At 36.7% G+C, this 26,013-nt stretch overlaps 1 protein-coding gene across 1 annotated transcript; it reads right to left on the bottom strand.

The window, feature by feature from the left end:
• Positions 1-437: 437 nt before the first annotated feature.
• On the bottom strand, positions 438-24,150 carry LOC121413338 (acetyl-CoA acetyltransferase, mitochondrial-like). The gene is made up of 13 exons (XM_041606123.1): positions 24,032-24,150; positions 14,973-15,023; positions 13,965-14,082; positions 12,198-12,293; positions 10,356-10,456; positions 10,069-10,161; positions 8,774-8,926; positions 8,165-8,216; positions 7,680-7,772; positions 3,156-3,269; positions 2,643-2,707; positions 1,964-2,121; positions 438-1,083 (listed from the first exon to the last, which is right to left on the bottom strand). Exons 1-13 carry the CDS (start codon positions 24,068-24,070, stop codon positions 963-965), a joined length of 1,254 nt encoding a protein of 417 aa, XP_041462057.1. The 5' UTR covers positions 24,071-24,150; the 3' UTR covers positions 438-962.
• Positions 24,151-26,013: the final 1,863 nt, after the last annotated feature.

Raw genomic sequence — 26,013 nt, 5'->3', positions numbered from 1 at the left:
TAAGAAAGTTATGGCATTTTAAAGTTTCGCTTATTTTCAGCAAAATAGTTATATGAACGAGCCAGTTACATCCAAATGAGAGAGTTGATGACATCACTCACTATTTCTTTTGTATTTTATTATATGAAATATGAAATATTTTGATTTTCTTGTCATTGTCATGTAAAATGAAGTTTCATTCCTCCCTAAACACGTGGAATTCCATTATTTTAACATTTTGTGCTTCAGGCAAGGAGGTCATAATTGTCAAATTCGTAAAAATTGAAATATTGTATAATTCAAACAATAAAAAACAAAAGAAATAGTGAGTGAGTGACATCATCGACTCTCTCATTTGGATGTAACTGGCTCGTTCATATAACTATTTTGTTAAAAATAAGCGAAACTTTGAAATGTCAGAACTTTCTTATTTTACATCCGATTTTGATGAAATTTTCAGCATTGTGCTTGTCTGATTTTTCTCTATTGATTCAAATCAACATTTTTCTGAGGTGGACTTGACCTTTAATGTTATTCTCATATTTACAAAGGAACATAATATTCCTGTGTCCTCATAGGGACCAATCAATTAAAACATTCAAATGTGGTCTGAGCAAAAGTTAATTTAGGAGTATCAAGTAATAAAAAGCATCTTTTTATACATAGTATCAGCACAAAGGGGTCCTTACAAGTTCACAGTACCCATCTTAAATGCACATTCACAACTTCCACACATGCAAAACAAATATTTTTATCTTAATTTGAATGCACCCACTCACCAATGATATTGTCAGCTCAAACATGATAACAGCCAATAACAATTGAAAAAAAAATAGTCCAATATATGAATGCAATATGCATTCTTCGCACAGTAATTGTCCAACTTTCTCCACTGGCCCCATTTCCACTGCCACCAAATCCTCTCAAAGTCGGCATGACTCATGAATACAGAATTCGTCTCCAAGCAAATAAAAATACATGCATTATAATCTTTCAACGATGATTGCAGAAGCTCCGCCTCCTCCGTTACAAATGCCGGCCAATCCCTTTTCGCCTGGTTTGAGGTTATGGACCATGTGACCTGTGATCCTTGTCCCAGACATCCTGGGGGAAAAAACAAGAAAAACAACATGTTTGAATGAAATTGCTGGTTGAGGCATGTGCATGTACATGGCATAAAAAAAGATATGGACTAGAGATCTATAAAATCTCTTATTTCAGATTTAATTAGCACTTATTAAAGCAAATATGAACCAATAGCGCCATCGCGAGTCTTAAACTACTCATACCTGACCAGTTTCCTGACTCATAATGCTAGTGTAATCTTGTAATATAGACCCACTTGAATGATAACATGCTAATTAACTACTCATACATTTATACCACAATAATTACGATACCAAGTAGCAAACAAAATTCTTTTCCTCTCAAAACATTTTAGTTTCTCTTTACAAAAATAATCATAGGTAAATTAATTCTCTGTAGTATGAGTAGATATCTGAAAATGTATATTACTTTATAACACACGGTCAATGATAGACCATACACAGTTAACTCCCCCTTTAAACATACTGTTATCAGAAAACATCTTTACCATAATCACAAAACCTACAAAGATAAATGATGCATGAATGCTCATGACAACAGGTGGAAAGTAGTCTCCTCAAAAGAAGGAAAAGATATGAAAGTCTTTCATCTTTTGAAGACTATCTTACACCGTTAGAAAAAGGAAACAAGCTCTTTAACTTTCTTTTTTTCTCCAATCAACAATATTCTTGAACAAACCTTTGATGACATTTATTCTGGTGCAAAAAAAGTTGGTAAGGATAAAATTGATAATTGAAGTGAACCCCTTAAAATTAGATCTAATAACATGGGAGTAAGGGTTACTGCTGTAAGATAAATCCAACTATCGTTATGCACAGGGAGAAATCTGGATTTGGAACTTTTGATAAACCTCCACTTTACTACAATAGAATCTCACCCGATGGGATGACCAATACTGACAGCGCCACCATTGATGTTGACCTTTGTAGGGTCAAGGTCAAGGAGTTTGACGTTGGCAAGGACAACCACACTGAAGGCCTCGTTGATTTCAAACATTGCAATGTCCTCCTTCTTAACACCCGTTTGTTCTAAGACCTGAAAAATACCAAAGGATTTTTAAATTTATTGAATTGAAACCGATATCTGTGAAGTAGGATGCTCAAAAGCTTCTTAACCTAATGAAGAAGCTTCAATATGTATTTGTTTCATTTAATAGATCATGAGGAATCGAACGATTATTCTTACGTCTTGCATGGCATGGGAAACAGCAAATGTATTAGTCTATGGGACTAAGAGCTGCATCTCAACCATACTCTTACAGTCAGTACATACCCTTTTTTATGTTTTTAGAGCTGATCTCAATTATTTTCATTATATTTAACAAAAAGATAATAATTAAACAAACAATCAAATGTCATATTAACAGCAGTTACAAGCTACTAAGATCTTGGTATCTTATTGGTTGATAGCGAATTTGGCCAAATGTCAAAAAGAAGGAAATGGGAATCTATTTTCATTAAATTCTTTACAAAACTACACAGCCTGATTAGCTCCTCTGTCTGTTAGAGAAATTGGAATGTATTCATTTCAAGGGAGGGGAATCGTGGGGGAATTACCTTTGGCATGGCATGAGCTGGAGCAATTGGAAACTCAATAGGAGCAACCGCTGCATCAGCAAACCCTAGAAACAATACACAGGAAGAAAACACATTTTGATCATTATTACTAGAGGAAAATAAGTAAAATAAACATCTACCATAAATACATGTATGTGTTTTGAGAATCAACATTTAATAAACAATTTCTAATTCAATTTATAAAATCTATTGAGACACACACTTGGTTTGTCACATTTCATTTGTGTGTATTAAGGTTTTGTCAATCAATCTCGATTCTAAAGTCTTTCTCGTGAAAGCCATGTTTGCTGAAATTACAGGTATTCAGCTCTTACAGACAACCTGCAAATGTGATATTGGAGGAGATTAATTAAATTTGACAGTCCGGGGACCGTTTCGTGAAATGATTTGTCCAGCAGTTACCACAGTAGAAGTGCTTGTTAGCCAATCAAAATCAAGGAAAGATGTCGAGATCAGACAACAAATGTAGATGAAATGCTTCCCAGACCTTACCTACTATCCTAGCCAGTGGTGTGACCTTTAATTTCTCTGCTGCCTGAGCTGTCATTAGAACCATAGCTGCTGCCCCGTCATTTAATGTACTGGCATTCGCTGCTGTTACTGTGCCTGTACAATAGGAGAGGAAAAATATGTACATGAATGAATTATAAACTGGACGGATTTTTGAATGGCCTAGGTTTATTATAATGTTTGAGAACTTTGATTACATTACATGGCAAGCATGTGACTTATCAAATAATATCATCATAGTTATCAGAAGAATTGGGGGAATTTGCAAAATAATCACAATCCATCGCACTTTCAGCTTCTGAATCAATTGTACGTCTTGCAATCAATTAAACATTACAATGAATAGCTCATCTATTCTCTTTTGAGGGCGCTGTTTTTACAGCTAGCACCGTTTTTACAGCTAGCACCGTTTTTTATTTACTCTCTCATTTGAACTCCTATTTTACTCAGAATTTATGTTTTTACTTTGGATTTTCAATGTTTGGACGTACGATTGTGCTTATTGGATTGTATGGACTGGTTTGGTCAACGGTCAATATATTTTTGTGGAATCAGTAAATGACATTTTGCGTTCATTTGTTGCCCCATTTGACTACTACTGCTAAACTTCTTCATTCAATGGCACAGTGAGTACCGTACACTAACATGTCACGTCAATGTTATAGACGTTACAATTGGTCGTCCGCACTCGAACCGCTTTTGTTACTTGGTGCTTTGTTACTCGTGATGTCGCTTAATTGCATAGCTTCGGACGGGAGCAATCGCCCCGAATAATGGATTGTTGCGTTATACTCGCGATGATCTTTTCAAGTTACGGAATAGTTTACAGCCAGTACCCCGTTTACCACACGATGTCTTTTCTACAATACATACTCTTGGTATTGCACGCCGAAAAAGAGGATGTCGGGCTGGCAAGAAAACAAGACGGAAAATAAGCGTGGTACTTGATATGTATTCTCGTCAACTGTTCTTTCCACAATCTAAAAGAGAAAAAACTTTAATTCATGTTAAGACTGGTGGTGGTTCGTCAGCATTGCTCTCAATACTACTTCTAAATGCCAGGTCATTGTGCAACAAATTTGACGATTTTGAGGCAACTGTTGTCTCCCAGTACAGTGGTATCAGTTTAATCGCAGTAACTGAAACTTGGTTCACTCCTGACAAGCCATCATCTTGCTTTGACTTACATGAATTTACTTTACATCGAGGTGACCGTGTGGATCGAACTGGAGGGGGTGTCGCGTTGTACTGTAGAAATGACATAAACTCACGTCTGGTGTACAATGATTTGGTTCCATCACACCTGGAAATTATTTGGGTAAAACTGAGTTCATCTTCGACTGTTCATCTAGCGAAGAACTTTTATGCTTGTGTTGTCTATGCTCCGCCTCGTTCTCCGTATCGCCAGGAAATAACTGAGCACATTATCCAAATGACTGATTTGATCAACTCTACAGAGTAAGCCTTGATCATAGTCATGGGAGATTTTAATGATCTCGTCACAGATGTCATTGAACAGAATGCTCTTTTGACACAAGTAGTTATAGAACCAACCAGGGGTGATTCAGTTTTGGGTAAAATCCTGACTAACCTCCCTGACTTGTTTGAAGACCCTGTGATACATGCCCCGATTGCTTCTTGTGACCACCGAGTTGTTGTTATGCGCCCACATGACTGTATCCAACCTCTCAAGACTTCCAAGTTAAAAATACGACCCTTTCGTGATTCTTCTGTTCGGGAGTTTGGGCAATGGATCACCGACTATAGCTGGGAAGAGCTTAACGCCACTTGTGATCCTGACGAAATGGTAGAAACTCTCCACTGTACGCTCATGACGCAGTACAAACGTTGCTTTCCTGAGAAATCTTTTAAACGGAGAGCAAGAGACAAACCGTGGTTCAATGCAAAAATTCGAAGTCTGAGTAACCAGCGTGAACTAGCTCATAGAAGTAGAAACTTTGATCGATACCATCAACTAAGGAATAAAGTTCAACGTGAAATTAGCAGAGCTAAATCAACCTACTTCCGTAACAAGGTCGAGCATCTGAAACAATCAGAACCAGGAAAGTGGCACAGACAGATACAGTCTCTTACTGGAATGACCAAGAAGCCGTCATTTTCCCTGGGTCCTGAGGATGAATCCCCTCGTCAGATAGCAGAGAATCTTAATGTTCATTTTTCCCAAGTCTGCAACGTGTTGCCTCCATTAGACTTGTCAGCCCTCCCAGCGTATCTCCCAGCCCCTTCATCCCCGCCGGTAATCCAGGAACATGAGGTCTATAAGCGTCTTAAACGCCTCAACTCATCGAAGGCACCTCATCCCAATGATGTTCCTACTCGTCTATTCAAGGAATTCGCATTGGAAATTTCAGGACAGTTGACCAAGATATTCAATGAATGCCTGAAAGTCGGTTATTTCCCTGCGAAATGGAAGTGTGCATCGGTTTGCGCTGTTCCTAAAACTCAACGAGTCACCTGCCTTGACCAGCTTCGTCCAATCTCGATCACCTCTGTCCTGTCGAGATTATTTGAGAGCTTTCTGGCAGACTGGTTGATGACTGATCTCAGGCCTCACATTGATCCTTCTCAATATGGCAATATGAAAGGAAGCTCAATCAATCATTATCTTGTAGATATGCCGGATCTCATCTACAGGAGTTTGGAACGCAGTGGATGTTACGCCAACATTTGTACAATTGATTTCACAAAGGCCTTTGACCTTGTCAATCACACCAAGGTTATTGAAAAGCTGATCAATCTGGGAGTAGATGCTTCTGTTTTACCTACCGTCTGTAGTTTTTTGTCGGAGCGTTATCAAATGGTTCGACATCAGGGATACTCATCTAGTCATCTGCATCTCTCTTGCGGAGTGCCCCAGGGTACGAAACTTGGGCCTATCCTCTTCCTTGTACTCGTCAATGATGCTGCTATAAGTACAAGGTATCGATGGAAGTATGTAGACGACTTAAGCGTTGTGGAGGTTTTACCAAAGAACCAGCAAAGCTCCATGCAGGACCATATTAATTTGCTGAGTCAATGGTGCATCTCAAATGACGTTACGCCTAAACCCGAAAAGTGCAAAGTCATGCAAGTGTCCTTCCTGAAGGTCCCTCCACCCCAGCTAGACATCACAATCAAGGATGTTCACTTGGAACGTGTCAACTCGTTAACCCTTCTTGGTGTGATGATTCGTTCGGATCTCAAGTGGGATGATCAAGTCCAACACATGATTTCATGCTCTTCAAGAAGACTGTATATCCTCTGCATTCTAAAGAAATTTGGTGTTGATAAGCATGATCTCGTAAATATCTACAAAGTGTACATTCGTCCACTGTTGGAGTTTGGTGTTCCGGTTTGGGGATCTGCAATCACTAAAACACAAAGTGACGAAATTGAAAGACTCCAAAAACAAGCTCTTCGTATGATTTTGTATCCGTCATCTCTTTCATACTCTCAACAACTCACTCTTTTTGGCCTCTCTTCATTATGTGAACGCAGAAAGGATCTCATCTTGAGTTTTGGACTTGGTCTTCTCAAATCTCACCGCCATCGAGACATGTTACCCCCCACACGTCAATCTGTTTCGCGACACAGTTCGGCCCTGCGTAATGCACATCTTCTGGACTTACCGCGATGCAGAACTCAGAGATACAAGAACTCAACTATCCCTCATGTCACAGCATTATTGAATGCTGCTCTGTGATATGTGCCTCTTTTATATGCCATTGAACTCAATGTCTATATGTAATTTGTGTGTAAAAGTATGACATTGTTTTCTTCCCTTCACCTCCTTTTTCATAATTTACAATCCCCCCCCTCAGTTTACATTGAAATCGATCAACATAATACATATCCCAATATTTTTGTGTGTTTTTATCGATCATTCTATTTTCTCCTTACATAGCATTATCCCCTTAATTATATTTCTGAACCTTGAGTGCAATCTTACTATTATGTTCTTATTATATTTTGTTAATTCGTAGGTATATAATTCAATGTATTTTTTACTTTTTTTCTGTTAACTTTGTATGTGTCAGTCTTCGGACTGTTTTACAATGTCTTTCATAATAAACCGAATTGAATTGAAAAAAAAATATAGATCGTCATCATTGCTGCTGGTATTAGGGGTCTTGTAAAAAACTTACTTATCAATCACAAGTTAAATTCAATCCAAACCTGTCTTTCAACTAACTACAAATTGCAATCAACATCTCATCTAAAACAAAACCTATCGAATCTGAATTTGAATGATTTCAAATAGATTTATTTCATTGCTACCTAAGAGGAACACAGCAACAGATTAAAGTTTGACCGGAAGGGGTAAACTTTTTCTTCAAAAATATTCTGACAGGCAAAAAAAAAAAAAAAAAAAAAAAAACCAATCCCTCAATCCCTTCCCCGAGATACATGGGGGTACCCCCCCCCAAACAAAAAGAGGAGAGATGTATGTACAATTCTCATTCATGCTTAGTATGGATGGTACCTCATGTGAAGAGGATAACTTACCATCTTTCTCAAAGACCGCCTTCAGACTACGGACTTTATCAAAGTTGACCTTGCTATATTCTTCATCTTCTGATACAACTACATCAGGTTTTCCTGTTGTAAGGGAAACATGTGATGCAATGTTTAGTGACATGTCATATATAACTTTATATATATCATTAAACATTCTGATACCAAGGTGTGATTTTTTTTTCTTCAAAAGACAAGTTAATGATTTTTTTTGAATTCCAAAGCTTCTTCCACTTTTCAAAATTACATTCTGAACTTATTTAATCACGTATTTGATTTCTAATGATTTTTTTAATACTGTTTCAATATCAAAATATCATCAGCAAAAATAGAAATGAAATGTTTTTATTTCACAAGAATTCATAGAAAAAAGAAGGGAAAATATTTAAGCAACATAAAACAAAACAAACTGTTAACATCACTTGGGTCACTCTTTTCAAAACAGAAAATTTGAAAATATGAAAATCACAACCCACCTCTTTTTTGTGGGACACCAACAGGGACTATCTCCTTTTCAAATACTTTATTCTGAAGAAAAAGACAAGAAATAATAAAGAAATCTGGTTAATCATCTAATAAAATGAAATATCAATAAGGAAAAATAAAATTCAGTCACTTTAAACAGTAATATCATTACCAAACATGTTTATCTACCTCACAATTTGAGTGATATTGGGTCCAGATAATATCTCCTCTCAGAGATTGTATGCAGCACTATTTAATATTACACCAATCATAATATTAATTTTTGAGGGTGATTTCAAGTTTAGTGTTGACCTTATGTTGTTGGGGTTTGGGCTAATTGTTACACCAGCAAAGCCCCAAACTATATAATGAAGATGCTCCTGGGATTAACCTCACCAGGGTCCCATAACACAAAGGTTAGTGACAAATCGTACGCTTGATTGTCACGATTGATTGTACATTGTAGTTAATGTAATCGATTGTAAAAAAATGTTCTATGATCATTGCAAAGCTTTAATTGGTTTTGATCATTATTGTAAACTTAGATTTGGTGTTGGAGCTGTGAAAGACAATCTGAATTGTGCTCCTAACACCAACACCATACTTCAAAGCACACATACCGCTCCTGCTGCTTGGCTCTTTTGGTAGGAGCTGATAGCAAAGTCATCTTGTTCTTCTCTTGATATTCCAAGTTTTCTAGCGGTATCCTCTCCACAGTTACCCATGTGAAACTTGTTATATGCATCTGTGAGTCCATCACCTACAATAGCATCCTGAGTGAATTAAAAAACAACAATATACAATAAATGAAAACAAACCTGGTGGGTGTTTCATAAAGCTGCTCGTAAAGTTACGAACGACTGGAACAAGTTCTTAAGTCATAACTGAAGTATATAGGGATATCCCATAGCACAAGAAAGGATCACCAGTCATGCGTAGACTCATTCGTATCTTACACCCACCTACATTCACCAAATGATTACAGACTTCTTTAATTCCCATAACTTTATACAGCAATCACCAGTGTCTACAGCAGGCAATAGCGAATAACAGATCTTTTGCTATAGGCAAGGCGGGTTAACTAGGTGGGTGTTTCATAAAGCTGTTCATAAGTTAAGAGCGACTTTAAGAAAGACTTTTGATCCTTTCTTGTGGTAAATGGTGTATTCATTGTCAATGGTTAAGTGCCTAAGAAAGGTTCACCAGTCGTTCTTAAAGTCGCTCTTAACTTACGAACAGTTTGATGAAACACCCACCAGTTGGTTTGACCCAATGGCAATGAGCTGTGATGTACTATGTTAAACCTGCGGGGCGTTTCATGAAAGGACTTGTCGGACGTTTTATCTGACATGTCTCATTTTAACCGACAGTTACCATAGGAACAATGCCTCTAAGCCAATCAAAATCATGGAAAGATGTCAGATCTGACAACTTGTCGGATGAAAATATTGATGAAACGCTCCCCTGAACACCATCCCGCCCCCTCTAAAACATAGATCTATGTCAAACAAAACAAACTTTTTAAATTCTTGGATATTTACAAAGAAAGCAAAATATATTATAGTAAATGGAAGATATTCTACTACAAAGGTAAGCTCTACATTTGCATGCACATGCATGATACCTATGAGTTCGGCTGAAATGATTTGAGTCAAACATGTGTGTGTAGTCCCATACATCCAATTCTGTGTGGGAGTAGTGTGTTTAATGTGGTCAGGAGGAAAATCATCAATGCTATGATCATCAGGGGCCCGTTTCATAAAGATTTGTTACACCAGAATAACAAATGCACACGTTCTATAACAAGTTTACCAGCAGCCAGTTAGATTCAAGGATTTCAGTAGCTTTTAACTGTGATTGTATATATGTTATAAAAAGCTTTATGAAACAGGCCCAATAGATGCGTGTCTATTACCTCTAGTTTGGCGCCTCCATATCCAGGATCACCTCGAGCCATTAGAAGAGGAACATTAGACATACTCTCCATTCCACCAGCTACCATTACATCCTACAAGAAAAATATATGAACTGTGAAAATTACTTCAAGCATACCAATAAAGGGGTGCCCTTTGTCTGTGAAAAAAGGACTTAAAGAAATGTTTCGTAATATTCAAAGAAAATCGCATTTTATGTTATTCTTAGTATTCTGAAGAGTGCAAGGTACATGTATGTGCTGTGAAAAAAATATCACTAAAATCTTACCTGATGTCCACACATAAGGCTTTGTGCTGCCATCATAATACTCTTCATTCCCGATGCACAGACCTTGTTGACAGTAGTACAGGGTGTGCCAAGAGGTAGACCTGAACAGGAGGAATTTAAAACTTTGATCAGACAATAATAATGGGATTTTATAATCACACATAAGGCTTTTCATTCCCGATGCACAGACTTTATTGACGGTGGTACAGGGTGTGCCAAGTGGAAGACCTGAAATAGGAGGAATTTAAAACTTTGATCAGATAAATGGATTAATGATCACACATAAGGATTTGTGCTGCCATCATAATACTCTTCATTCCTGACGCACAGACCTTGTTGACAGTAGTACAGGGTGTGCCAAGAGGAAGACCTGAACAGGAGGAATTTAAAACTTTGATCAGATAATAATAATGGGATTTTATAATCACACATAAGGCTTTTCATTCCCGATGCACAGACTTTATTGACGGTGGTACAGGGTGTGCCAAGTGGAAGACCTGAAATAGGAGGAATTTAAAACTTTGATCAGATAAATGGATTAATGATCACACATAAGGCTTTGTGCTGCCATCATAATACTCTTCATTCCTGACGCACAGACCTTATTGACAGTAGTACAGGGTGTTCCAAGAGGTAGACCTGAACAGGAGGAATTTAAAACTTTGATCAGATAATAATAATGGGATTTTATAATCACACATAAGACTTTTCATGCCCGATGCACAGACCTTATTGACAGTAGTACAGGGTGTGCCAAGAGGTAGACCTGCATCCGGAGGAATTTAATCTTTGATCAAATATGGTAAATCGATATCTTCTTTACAATGATCATGGTTTGATAAAAAGGCTTTAACTCAACTCCCATTTTGTCTTTACCAAGAATCAATACTTTCTTCTCTCATACTTCATTTTCTTAGACCCAAGGCATGTTAACCCTTTGAACCCGAGAGGCCAGAATACCGGCCTGCCAGTAAACGCGCAAATACCCGATAGGCCGGTGTGACTTAAAAAACATGGGTTCTAAATGTCAGGTGATCTTTTAAAATGACGTCATCTTCCTAGTACGTGTAGGAATATTTAGTTGATAATTTCAGTCACAGTTGGCGATGATTTGGGAAAGATTCAGCTTCAAAAATGGCCAAAATATGCCACTTTTTTTGTGGTTGCTCATGTCGTATGTGCGGTAACATATGGTGTGAAACACGGCGAGTATCGTGCCTTCTATTGGGAAGCAATTGGTATATCTGTCTTTGGTGAAAACAGTGATTTTTTGAGCCCAAAACGGGCACTGAATTTGATATTTCTGTTTGTAGACTAGGTCTACGAGAAGCTAAACAACTTCAGCCGGCTCGGTCCGGGTACTAGTGGGGGGAAGATGCCGTTGGGTCTCAAATCATGGGGGATTGTGAATGTGGTCGATATGTCATTTATGTGCAAATAATTCAGGGTATAAGTCACGGCCGCCCCTAATAATTCCGGGTTCAAAGGGTTAAGCAAGCTGAAGTCAATGTGTATTACAAACCACACCATGCATCTTATCACATTGCATTCAACTAGTGTGGCTTTGGAAACACTTCAGAAAATAGACTGTATATCATATGGCCTCAATAGCTATTTCCTCCAATCCTATTTGACCTCCCTTCAATTACTCAAGTTCTGCCTCATAATATTCATATCACACTAGACTATCATTGGTAGGAAAAGGTAGTTAAACAAGATAAAGAATGTCATTTCCAAAAGGTACCGTTCATCCAAAATCATCACAACTGACAGTAATTCTTTAAACTGATCTCTCCTGAGTAATGCTCTAGTTAAAATGAATATTCATTATCATTAACATACCTGCTCCTAGAGCTGCTTGTCTTGTTGGTGCTTGACCTTGACCAGCCTGAAGGACATTGCCCATGTAGACTTCATTCACATCTTCAGGAGTGATGCCTAATCAAAGCATGAGAAAATAATTCATAAAATTTCTGATACACTATAATCAAACATTGACAAGTGGATACCATGCGCGACCATGGGGTCTCAAAAAGCACCCTAAACACATATTTTCCATATTCTGAAAATGCACCCCTTAAAAAGTATTAGTGTGTGAAACCATACCCTTAACCCTATATAGCCCGGGCTATTTTGAAATTGCATAGACCGGGATGGGGGGGGGCCCCTCAGATCTCGGCCGTTGATCGACCGATTGCGACCAAATTTGGTGTGTGGGTGTCTCATTATGTATTTTACAAGAATGCATTGTCAAATTTGTGATATTTATTATCATTTTTTATTTATCTAATTAATTATGAAAATATTCAAATTTTTTCAAGGAATTTTCAGTTTTTGTAGTTTTCCCCCCATTTTTGGGGAAAATGCAATGGAATCAAGCATGTTAGTAGCCAGTCATGTAATCTAAAAACAGCTCACTCAACTGTATTGGAATTGTATAATTATTAGATTATAATAGTAATTAATTATGTGCATATGCTAATTTTTTCGCGATAATATTCTTGTTTCCTTCCGTGTTTCCAAATTCTTATGTATTTCTTTGTTTTTAATTTATTATGTATTTCTTTGTTCTGAAATCTCTATTTTTTATTGTTTTTTTTTAATCTAGAATAGTTGGTGATAGCCCAAAAGAAAGTTATGTGAGGAAAAAAACAGAAAAAACATTCATCTGACAACATTTCTTGTAAAACCCATACATTGTACACACAAAAGTCAATGGAAATTGCCATTTTCGGTGACATTGGTCACGAATATGTGCTATATCTCCGCAAGTACACCCCCAATATTCGCAAACAGGGTCTCAAAATGTGCGGGAGATGTGAAAGAAAAAAGTCATGAAATTTCAGCGTATTATTTTTTTGCATTTAGAAATTATCGCGAAAAATGTCGAGGGGGGGCCTTTTAGGCCCCCCCCCGGGCTATATAGGGTTAAACAAGTATTGGAAACAAAACGATACTCTTGGCAAGTATTCCCTGAAAATACCCCTAAACAAGTACAGCGATATTTTATTTTTATGTCACGGGTCCGTCGGTCGTCGGTTTTACCCTTAAGTTACACATCATTTGATTTAGCATGTTTAGTACGGCCCCACCTTACACACCTCGCGAAAATCGGACTCTAAACACAGTGTTGGGGCGAAAAGGACATCCTTTATAAAACATTTTTTGTTTTATCATCCCCGAATATTGTGTTTTTGACACCCTTATCACGTTACGTACACAATGTGCCCTATCTTGAAAAAGACACCCTTTTTACATGTTTTTTTTTATTGCGCATGGTATCGACTCGTCAATGGAAGTGGCCCCCCCGGGCTTCCTCTACCTCCACTTTATTCTTCAAATCCACTTATGCCATGCAGCAATATCCAACTCCTAAACCCCCTGTGCTCCTGACTTACTACTGTACAACTGGCATTCCAGCACTGCAGCACAATTGCTGATGGTCTCCGACCTCAGCGGAGGAAGAATAATCAGAAGAAGACTGAACAATGACCTATACTGAAGTCCACAGATATATCATTGATTACAGCATGTGCAATCTAAATAAAACCATGTTTTAAAGAAAAGAAAAAATTGGACACGACCGGTGCACATACAGTACATTTTTACCTGCTTTTTCGACAGCTGCCTGAATGACCATGCTACCCATTCTGTGGGCTGGAAGGGAGGCTAGTGAACTCCTGAATGAACCAATGGGAGTCCTCACTGAGCTTACAATAACTACATCCTGTCAAGAAATAATAGTAAAAGAAAAGAAAATATTGAGAGACCTTGTCACAGGATCTAAGATAACTCAGCTTCAACAACAAACGCACAAATGATGTATACATGTAAAATGTACAATAGGACCTTCTTGTTTATTTCCTTTTGGCTCTTTTTCATCATTCCCAAGTACTTAAATGGAGTAGTAATCATCACCCAGATTCCCCAATAAAATTTGACCAAACAAAATCTTAAAGACAACATTGAATATCTATTATTTGGGTATTTGGTATGGTCTGGTTTAGAGTTTTGAATGAATTAATTTATTTGTTAAACACTGATTACACAGGCTTGAAAATGAAATCACATTTCAGAGGAATGTTTCAAGAAGCATTCTGTCAGTTATTTTCACTGATTAATTTGCTCTGAACCAATCAGATGCAAGGATTTCAGTAGCTTATAACAACTGGCCTGTGAAAATAACTTACTGCTTGATGTTTTGTTGTTTGATGAAATGCTCCTTAGATTTGGTGTTGACTTCCGATATTGAATCTGAGCCAGCGCTTTAACCACAAAACCAAAATTAAATTTGAGGTGGTTCTAAGATGAATTTCACTGAGGTTTGAATGATCAATAACGATTGAATAATTTTTTTGTAAACCAACATTGGGTGTCGGAGCTTCACAATAAGGCATTCTGAATTGTGCTTCTAAATACAGAACACTGAACTATTATACACAGAGAATCTATCTAGAGCTAAGTCATGGCCCTGGGATAATGGGGTGCTGAAACCCCCCCCCCCCCTTCTTAAAAAATGGTTTTCAGGCCCGCTAAGTTGTATCATAGCAATTTCTAAGTTACAAGGTTTTGAGGGAAATTTTTTGTTAATTTGAATTTCAGTAATAAAGTACTTACATTCAGGCCCTTCACTGTTGAAAAGTGACGAAAGCTGCAACTCTGTCTTACCTGCATGTATAACATGAATAAAAAAATTCAAAATTATATTTCATTTTTGGTTGGTGACTTTTGTTTGGTCCACACTTAGCATCTGTACACAGTGCTGCAGGTGAACTCCCAGTTGAACCTATAGGCCCGAATTCACAAAGGTGGTTTTTAAAACCATCGGTTGTACCCATGGTTTAATGCAGATTTACTGTATAAATTACACTTATTTACCAATAAAGCAGATTTTTTTTAGACTTTGCCAAGGCATCCGATGCTATGCCTCATGATGTACTTTTGAAGAAATTAGTCACACAGTTTAAAGACCCAGACTGGACCCCAAAATCAAATTGACAAATCATGTACCAATTGAAAGCTAATAAAATACTTATATACAGAAATGCAAGCTTTATGAATTTTTACCGCAAACAGCCAAGTATTTTGCTTAAGAATAGCTAAATTATTGAGCTTTGTAAAAAGACTTTCTTGTAAATGTTTTCACCGGCCTTAAGACTGTGGCATCATGTGTTAAAAGCAGTGTAATTCCATAAAATTGTACACAGAAAAAGTGGGTGATTTCCCCCCTTTCTTATTACGCCTTTTATTTTCTTCACTTCTATCATGCAGATATCATAAATATATTTTTATCCAAGCTTCAATTAATGAAATTTTAAGGCTTATTACATGTACTAGTTTACACCATGTTTTATTTCTTGCTTATTTGGCACAGCTTTTGAATTATATCTACTTTCAGAGTATGTGTAACAAGTTTTCCTGACATATCAATTTAGGCCCAAGAAGAACTAAGAAAAGAAATACATGTAGCAACAAATCTAGAGACGAGTTGTAGGTTTCCATCTATTTGAGCACTGAATAATTGTCATTGTCATTTTTTTCTGCAATTGAAAAAGAATCAAATTCAGAATCTGAAAAGCATAAAAAATAACCCCTTTTTTCAGAGTAAAGCGTGGATGGAATCACGATTCTAACAAACATGACGTAATGATCGTGAGGCCGGAGAAAGGCAATGAAAAGCCTTTTTTCAAAATTTTGTAACATCGCTAATCGAAGGTACGTCATAGCGAAGCGGTTCAAGGGTCAGACCACCTAAGGGTTCATTACATGCCGCCGCGCACAGAAAAATCAAGCCCTAGAAGCCGTGTGTTGTGGACACCAGAAGTGAGATCCCAGCACGCGCGACCCACTAGTTAGATATCCACTGCCAAACGCAGTTCATGGTGCGAGGTTAGTATACTACTAACCTCGCAATACGTGTGAGTGGGGTCAGACCTATTGTATTTGCTTTGTTGACAAACAGATCGAGGGATCTACAGGAGATCAGTCTGGTAAGAAACCTTCAATTGTTCACCTTTTTATTGACCAATTTTTGAAACCTTTATACGCATTATTAGGCGTATGAAGGTGTATAAAATCACTAACGTGCAGGGTGACCAGATGTTCTGTATTTCCCGGGATTGTCCCATATTTTGCTCCTGTGTCCCAGTGTCCCGACAAACCTTACCGGGACACCCATTTGTCCCGTATTTCAGAATATTGAACAAATGTACTTAATACATTTAAAAGTGACGACTTTTCATTGAATAACCAACAGATGACGAAGCAGGGACAACAAATAAATGGATGACTGTAAACTTTTGCAAGTTCTGCGGTGATTTCTTGCTAACCCAATACATTGCAAACAAACTGGCCTTCTCCCTGTGTGTGGCAGGCTACTAGCTAGGCATGTAGGATCGAAGCAAATTCTCAATGGTGCAAACAATCTCACAAATATTAAAAAAAAAACAGTGGGAAATTCTTCTAATTGTACTGTCTATGGATTATTATTAGATTAATGATTTGGAGATGTAATCTGAGGAACAAGTTATTGACTTTTCATAGTTGTTTCATTTTGAGTCTTGGTGTGTACGATGCTGCCATGTTTCATCTAACTTTTAAGTTTGACAATATGTTTCACTTTGAAATTTTATTCATAAATTTCTAAAACATTTTATTTTTTAAATTTTAAAAATACATGTACATTTAAAAAAACACCAAATAAAATTATAATTTTTAGTAGATGATTGGATTTTTTTTGTTTACTTGAAGTTTGAACTTTTTCCCTTTTTCTTTTTTTTCTATATACCATATCCTTTCTGCTTGCCCTTTTTTGTTCCATCTATCTTTATTTCCTATCTTTCTTTCCTAAACATTTTCTTTTTTCTCTCTCTGTTCCTTTTTCTTTCTTCCCTTCTTTTTCTTACTTTGCTTCTTTATCAAGTATCCTTTTTAATTTCCTTCATTCTTTCTTTCCTTATAATTACCTTGGCTTCCTTCTCTCCAGTTTCTTTTCACTATCTCCTTCCAATTTTTTATCTTTTTTCGTTCTCTCCTCCCTTCATTCTTCCCTCCCGCTCTTTCTTCCTTTCTTTATTTTTTCTCTTATTCTTTCTTTCTTTTGTTTCTTTGTCTTCCTTCCTTCATTCCTGTTTTCTTCTTTCTTTCTTTCAAAGAATGAAGGAAACATGTTTGTTTCCTTCATTATTTCTTTCCTCCTTTTTTTTACCTTTTTATCCTTTGATTCTCTCCTTTATTTTTTCTTTCACACATTTATTCATCTTCCCTTCCTTCCTTTCTTTTTCTCTATATTCATTTCAAATGAAGGAAAACTTTTTGAAAACTCTTTTATTATTACTTTCATCTTCTGTTATTCTAACTTTCTGTTATTTTTTTCTGTTTTCCTTTATTTTCTTTCCTTCTCAATCATATCTTTTCTTTCTCTCCTTCATTCTTTCGTTCACCTTCCCTTCCAATTCTTGATATTTTCACAAGTCTAACACTTTGTGTCGGCTTCTTTGTTGATCTTTGTTTGTCAATTGTCCCGTATTTCATTTTGTGAAATCTGGTCACCCTGTTAAACTGATTTCTATCTTCAAAGATGGATTTCCTAGGGAAATCCATCTTCTTTGTGTACATGTCTGGCCAAATCGTGGTTTCGGGAACCACTTGTAGATTTGTGTACGCGCACTTGTGTACAAAGTGAATGGAGGTGGAAATAGGGAACCATGCGTGTGACTGAATAAAGCTAGGCAGGACAACAAGAATTTCAAAATGTGTTTGTTGTCCCCAAGAATGATATCAAAAAATTTCTTAATATCTAATTTGTCATGTGAAACCACTTAAAACTTACGTAAAATTCATTTAAACTGCAAAAAAGAGCAATTTCATAGCACCAACATGGGTCGAAAAAGTCATAGACATCGCGGTCACTGTTAATGCACTGTCCTTACTATCGATAGTTTAAACGATCACGATGTGCTCGCTAAATGCGCGCGCCCGTCGGCGTCTGCTAGCCGTCCTCTGCTGTGACTCTCAAATAGCCCCGCATGTGCGATTTTTAGTCAGATCGTCCCATATGCTGTTTTTCATGTTAGTACATAGATGCGTGCGCGTTTTTTGCGGACGCAGATCATGTACCCATCTCCGTCGTCTGCTACGGCTCTCTATATCAGTCCCAACTTGTGAAATGTGTTTTCTGGTGTATTTTCATTTGGTCTACATGCAGTTTGCCCACTTGTCATTTGGTCTAATGCCAAATGGGCTAAACCCATTTGGTCTACTAAATTGCCATTTGGTCTACACTTGGTCTAATTCTCATTTAGTGAAATGTCCAGTTGGTCTAATTTCAGCATAACCTACATAATTAGGCCTATATATTTTTTTACTTTGTCAAATACTGGTACATAAAGTTGGCTTTATATCACGCAGTTCCACATTGTAAATATGTATATTCATTTGGTTCACATGCAATTTGCCCACTTCTCATTTAGTCTAATGCCGAATGGGCTAAACCCATTTGGTCTACACTTGGTCTAATTCTCATTTTGTGAAATGTCCAGTTGGTCTAATTTCAGCACAACCTAGGCTACTTAATTATATTTTTTTAACTTATATACATATATTTTAGTCTTTATACATATACCAAATGGGCTTGACCCATTTGGTTTAAAAAAAATTCTAATTGCCATTTGGTCTACACTTTGTCTAATTTACATTTGGTCTACACTACACTTGATCTAATTTTGAGTCCAGTCCAGGGTCTAATTTCAACATGACCTACATCATTATGATTTTATACTTTGTGAAATATATATTTTTTTCTTTATATACATTAATTTCATTTCACCTTATAGTTTTAGCATTGGTTTCCAAATAAATAATACTTGAACAGTGGCATAATCATGATAATGGAGCCAAAAGTTTTGAAAGGTACGTGTATCGGGTAAATTTATAAAGTTGTAAGCAGAAGCAAACAACAAAAAAATGTTGAAGCGGGGGGGGGGGGGGGCGGTGTTAATTAATTTCCTTTTATTTTCCAATGCCAGATCAATCTTTGTTTTTGCTTGCTAAATTTTTTAAAAATGATATGTTCTGTTCTCTCTACAATTTTTACTAATGATCCTTTTTTTACTTATTTTTTTCAGACACATTCGCACCCGAACCGACTCTACAAGGGAAGAGAAGGAATTATTGAACCCCTTGAGAATATACAGGTCAAGGGCTGTAATAGTATACAGGGGCACTTCCTGGGAGTTTAATTTCATTTTAATTATGTGTTTTCAGGATTTTTTTAGGATATCTAACATTGCAGTGAAAATTATTGCCCCTGCTGATAGTTTTTCAGCTGTGCATGCCCCTCCTTAATTTCAGTGAATAAGGTGTGGCACTGCCCTCTATGATTCATTTTGAATTTTAATGGGCTCCAAAATGCAGTAATTTATAAATGATAGCATAATCTTATTTTGATAAAGCATTTTACTTAACGGGGGGGGGGGGGGGGGTAAAATTGACTACTAAACCAGCCCCCCCCCCCATGTCAAGGATTAAATTTTTGGAAAAAAAGCATATATACAATAGATATAGTTATTGCATATCAGAATATTATTTTTTCTTGATGTTTTCTCAATAACTCTAAGCTGTTATTGATGAATTCTTTCTTGAAACAAAAATAAGCAATTTATCCAAACATGTCAGTTTCATTTTGTAGACATATGCATTGAATTTACCAATTCAGAATATAAGGTATGCAATCTTTCATAAATGTTGATTTTTATCACTGGTGGATCTGGGGGAGGGCACATCTAGCTCAACCCCCCCCCCCCCCTTTGAGAGCTACAGTCAAGATGTAATGAAAATATGCAATTTTCATCAAAGAATGCCCCCCCCCCGTAAGGCCCTTTTTTGCTTGACAAATTTTCATCCTGAAAATGTGCCCCCCCCCCAGGATAAATCCTGGATCCACCACCTCTGGTTTTGATTAAGTTTACATGTATTTTCATTTTGAAAAAAAAAAAATTCCTAGAGATTTATAAACAGCATGATTTACACTGAGCATTTCATACACTTTGTGCAGAAGAAATATTATCTTGAGAAATTTGGTTATTAAATTATGGAAGATATCTTTTGGAAATGAAATTACTTTATTGCATTTATGTCTTACATTGTATTGTCATTTTACTTGATAGAAATTCATTATTTTTTATAACCATGACAGTGTTATAAATTCATATTTGCTAAATTGTAATAATCATTTTGATGTTCCTTCATCTTCATGAAAGTATGAATTCTAGTCATCTGCTTCAGTCTGCCCAATGAAATGGTTACAAAGGGCCTAAGCATCCCTTGTCATTTTTCAATAATTAGTTAAGTCAGTAGTCAAGTAAGGGGTCAGACAGTTTGGCTGTATTATATTTGTTTAATTGTCTTACTAGTGTCAATTTACTAAACTTTTTCTGCTTGTGATTGAACCACCAAATTGCCAGATAGTACCATTTTGTTGGGCAGACATTAATATTGACTAGAGGACTTACTTTCCAAACCAACCTAAAGATAATATACTTCATGTATTACAGGGGTATATTGCCTCCATTCCATTGTTGGGATGTATGCTATGGGCTGGGTAATATCATCTAACTTGTCCTGGAATAATCATTCTCTATAACAAGTTCACAGACAAACGGAGATTCCACTTCAGCAACTCTCAGTTGAACATCAACATTCCTGGCATTGGTGGGGGAAGCCAAAAATTTTAGGGGGAACCGCCAAAATCTTTTGACCCCCCCCCCCCAAAAAAAAGATAGTGACCAAATAATATCTTGGGGGGACACAGGAAACAAAATTGAAAATTGACAAGCCAAAAAAATTAAAAAATAAGGTTATCAACAAAAAATTGAGGGGGATGGAATCGTCCCCTCCCCACCTCAAATTTAGGGGGATACTTCCCCCCCCCACTTCCGCCGCCTATGATTCCTGGTGCTTGGAGATCTGCGAAAGGCATGCTATAACATCCACTTAAGTTCCATTTCCTTTCATGTTTTTTCCTCTTCTTAGTGAGCATCTCCAAGTGTTCATATTTTTTCAGTGTCCTTTTTTTAGATTTATCAAACTCAGTTTTATTACCTGATAAAATTCTATCCCAAGAATTGAACACTTTGATCAAATTTGGAAGTTCAACTTAATGTTAAAGGAGAATGAAACCATTGGAACAAGATAGCTTGTGTGAAAACAGAAAAATCAAAGAAAGAGATCAACAAAAGTTTGAGAAAAATCAGACAAATAATGAGAAAGTTATGAGCATTTGAATATTGCGATCACTATTGCTATGGAGATAGCAAATTGGCAAAGCGACAAAGATGTGTGATGTCACTTGTGAACAACTCTCCCCATTACTTTAGTATATATTTTACTTGAATTGCCTCTTTTATCACATCTATCCATAGATCATGTGTTCTTTCTACACGAGGGCATGTAATACATATTTTTTAAGAATACATCATGGATAAAGAGTTTGTATCATCATAAGAAAAAGCAAAAAGAGATATTTTGAGGGTATTTTTTAGTCCACCAAAGGGAAAGTTGTTCATCAGTGACATCACACATCCTTGTCGCATTGCCAATGGGAGGATATCCATAGCATTAGTGATTGCAATATTCAAATGCTCATATCTTTCTCATTATTTGTCTGATTTTTCTCAAACTTTCTTTATTCTTATTCTTTGATTTTTCTGTTTCTACACAAGCCTATTTGTTCCAAAGGTTTCATTCCCCTTTAAATAAACTGACAATATATAACTGAAAATATATAATAAAAGGCAAAATAATAATTATGAGAAAAATAATAAAGAAAAACAGTTACTCAAATCAAATTCACTCAAAACCATACACTAATGTACTCTCCTCAAAAATCAGTTCTCACTTTTAGGTATTGATCATTCATTCAGTCAATAAAATAATAAAAACAGAGACAGGAGGTCCTCCTCAAAATAAACACAAACACAGTGTCTCACATACACACTACACATTAAGAGTAAAATCAGGCAAGATATCTCAGTAGATAGTCATTGTCAAGATGTTTAGGAGTTCAATCTGGTGGTGAGGTTATTCATGATGGCATCTGATATTCTGGCAGAAAGAATGAGAAATAAAAAAGTGCATAAATACAATTATTTATTTTTTCAATGCAAATTAAATTAACGAGTCATTCAAGATAGTGTGTATTTTTTAGAGGGGGGGGGGGGGGGTGATGGCATGACAAGTTTTTAGTCCAAATTATTTTTATCTTCATTTTTTTTCCACTTTGTATTACCATTTATTCAAAAATTGCAATAAACATATTAATAAATGAGTTTTAATCTAGTTGGCAAAAGAAAAACCAGTGGCGGCGGCAGTGCAAGAAAAGGCCAGTAAAAAGCAGTAAAGAACTGTGTCTGAGTGACTGACACTACGGCACTGACAGTGAGGTGAATGTTCATTTTCCAGTGCATGCACATTATTGCCCCATCATATTCACTCGTTTTCAGAAAATATTTAGTTATTCCTCATATGACCATGATTATCTCCTTCATGTCATTACTCTGGTGTTTATTCATGATTTTAAATTCAGGAAATCATTTAGCAAACAAAGAAAACAAAGCATTTCTTGACTGTGATTCCGTGTGATTCAAGTTCTATTTCATTTCTGTGTATCACACGTACGCACGTACGTGACGTAATCTTGATCTCTAATCTGCTAATTGTTATGTTAATTAATCATCCCGTGCGCGCGATTAAAATGGCTCGAAATTCGACCAAATTCAAGGGCAGCTCAGCTTGTAAACCTCACTGAGAAGGGCTTCCACAGCCCTTGCGATTCCCCGCGCTGCAATTTAACTGCAAGACACAGAAAGGAAATCAATTCAAGTTTCACAATCAACGGAAAATCCAGAACACTTCGAGACCCATTTTGCAAGAAATACAACTAAATAAGGTAAGAATTGAGAGCAACTCACGACACTTTTGACTTACCGACACTTTCATGGTTATTTTTTGAAGATTTCATAGAATTTGGGGCACGAAAATGACTTCGGTAGCTCGCTAAAGTCCTATGCATTACGATGACATATTTTTCATCGCACGGGAGGACAATCACAAAGAGAAAATATCATATTCATCCGCGCTGACAGGGGCTTAATTTTGACGATATCGCATCGCTATGCGATTTCACTCATTGACAAGCGGACGAAACTTACGTACAAATTTTGAGCACTTCCGCGACAGCGCCATCTAGTGACTACGGCCGTGCCTAATAAAGCGCTGCTGTGTGAAGTCAAGAGTTCAGTGAAGTGAACGGTGGTTCCCAATATCACGATAATGCCACATGTCTCTTATAATAAGTTACATGGGTGGCGGTTTAAGGCTCCATGATGAAGAAGTATTATGTCAAAATATAAAAACATATCATCATGGGGTCCTCAACTTCAATAGATCGCGGACCCCCCCCCCCCCCGCCCCTTGACCATAACGGCCCTGGTTCAAACCCCGACCGCGAATCAGAGCGGTACACCATTCAGCAGGCACTGTTCTTGGGCACTTACCGCTCACGCGATTAAAGTCCACAGCCATCCTCTCATTTATCTCAGCTCTCTCTCACTCCCTCTAAACATTGTTATAAAAAAAATGATCGGATGTTATTCGATACGAATATTTTAAAAGCTTACCAGCTTCCGAGGCAAAGCCCTCATCATGTTTGAAGCCATTTCTAATTCCAAATATGATGCCGGATCGGGAATATTATTCTTGAGATCGCGAGTGACGAAGTCGTATGTAGCGCCACTTACGGTACGAGATAATGATGCGCCAGTTATTTTTTGTCCAGTGAAATGAACTGAATTGGAAAAAAAGTTTGAGATTTTGTAAAAAGAAATGTAGGGCCTAGGGTTAACTTAAGTCACTATAAAAGCAAAGTACAGAACGGACAGCTAGGTCCAACTTTCGCCAGTACATGGAAGGATCTCAGTATTTGATTACCTCTGATGAAAATGGATACCACAGTTTTTGAAAACGTAAATATTGGCACAGGGAAAAGATATAGGGCTACACTGTTAGAAAATGTATCCTTAAAATAAAAGAAGTTCCAGCAGGAGAGTCTCGAGAACACCTGTAATCTTACCAGATTGCGTAATCTTACAGGACATTGGTATTTGGTGAGGAATCTTACAAATTTCCTAAAATAAAACATTATTTTCCTTATTTTCCCTTTTTAAACAGACCTGGGATCCGTCGCAGAAAGAGTTGCGTTCAAGTCCACCCCAGAAAAATGTTGATTTGAATAAATAGAGAAAAATCAGGCAAGCACAATGCTGAAAATTTCATCAAAATCTGATGTAAAATAAGAAAGTTATGACAGTTATAAATTTCGCTTATTTTCAACAAAATAGTAATATGAACGAGCCAGTTACATCCAAATGAGAGAGTCGATGATGTCACTCACTCACTATTTCTTTTGTTTTTTATTGTTTGAATTATACAATATTTCAATTTTTACGAATTTGACGATTAGGACCTCCTTGCCTGAAGCACAAAATGTTAAAATAATGGAATTCCATGTGTTCAGGGAGGAATGAAACTTCATTTCACATGACAATGACGAGAAAATAAAAATATTTCATATAATAAATTACAAAGAAACTAGTGAGTGAGCATGGTGAGTGATGTCATCAACTCTCTCATTTGGATGTAACTGGCTCGTTCATATAAATATTTTGTTGAAAATAAGCAAAATTTTAAAATGCCATAACTTTCTTATTTTACATCCGAGTTTGATGAAATTTTCAGTGTTATGCTTGTTGAATTTTTCTCTTTTTATTCAAATCAAGTTTTTGTTGGGGTGGACTTGTCCTTTAAGTCAAAAAATCGATCGCAAGTCCCAAATGCGCGCTGTTGAATGGTTGAAAATCAAGTTGCGCTTGATTTTTAGAACTACGAATGATTGCAACTCTTTCTGCAACGGGCCCTTGTTCTTTTAAATTGCAGAAAAAAAATCCTGTTTTATGAATTTACAGAATGATTCTGTTATTGCTTTTTGCAGTCTACTTTTTTCTGCCAGTGAACTGCTACATTGAAGCACTGCGAAAAGGGGAAGAAGATATTTTAACTTCTGTAATGATTTTATTACTCTCCCATAAAAAGCTTAATGTTTATACCCAAGGATCTGATGCAACCTTATTACATTCTTGAAAAAAAGCAATGCATATTTGAAATAATCATTAGATTGTTAATTAGCTTCATAAAAGCTGTAAAATCTTGAACGGATTGATCGAGAAAACGTCTGAAAAATAATAAAGGCTTTTCACAGTATCAATTTCATGGACGTCATCGACTCATAATAGCTTCAAGAATATTATTTATATTTTTTCCCTATTTCACCTTTTCCATGCATGTCTTATCACCTGCTCCCATCACTCTTAATTAAAAATCAATCTAGAATCTGTTATTATTACGAACTAAATTAATTAAAAACAATGACATTGATTGCCCTTAAATAATATTTAAAATTTGTGATCTCTGTCCCTAAATATACACTCCAAGGAGTTTAGGGCGTAGGGCGGGGTGTGTGTGTGTGTGGGGGGGGGGTTCACGGAAATAAAGGGATTTCCGTGGGGGAGGGGGTATATCCGAGATCGCTAAACCGCGTCTAATG

The sequence above is a fragment of the Lytechinus variegatus genome, chromosome 4 (genome assembly GCF_018143015.1).
Source record: "Lytechinus variegatus isolate NC3 chromosome 4, Lvar_3.0, whole genome shotgun sequence".
Taxonomy (NCBI): domain Eukaryota; kingdom Metazoa; phylum Echinodermata; class Echinoidea; order Temnopleuroida; family Toxopneustidae; genus Lytechinus; species Lytechinus variegatus.
The sequence above is the reverse complement of the archived record's forward strand: the minus strand, read 5'-3'. Positions and strand labels throughout refer to the sequence as shown.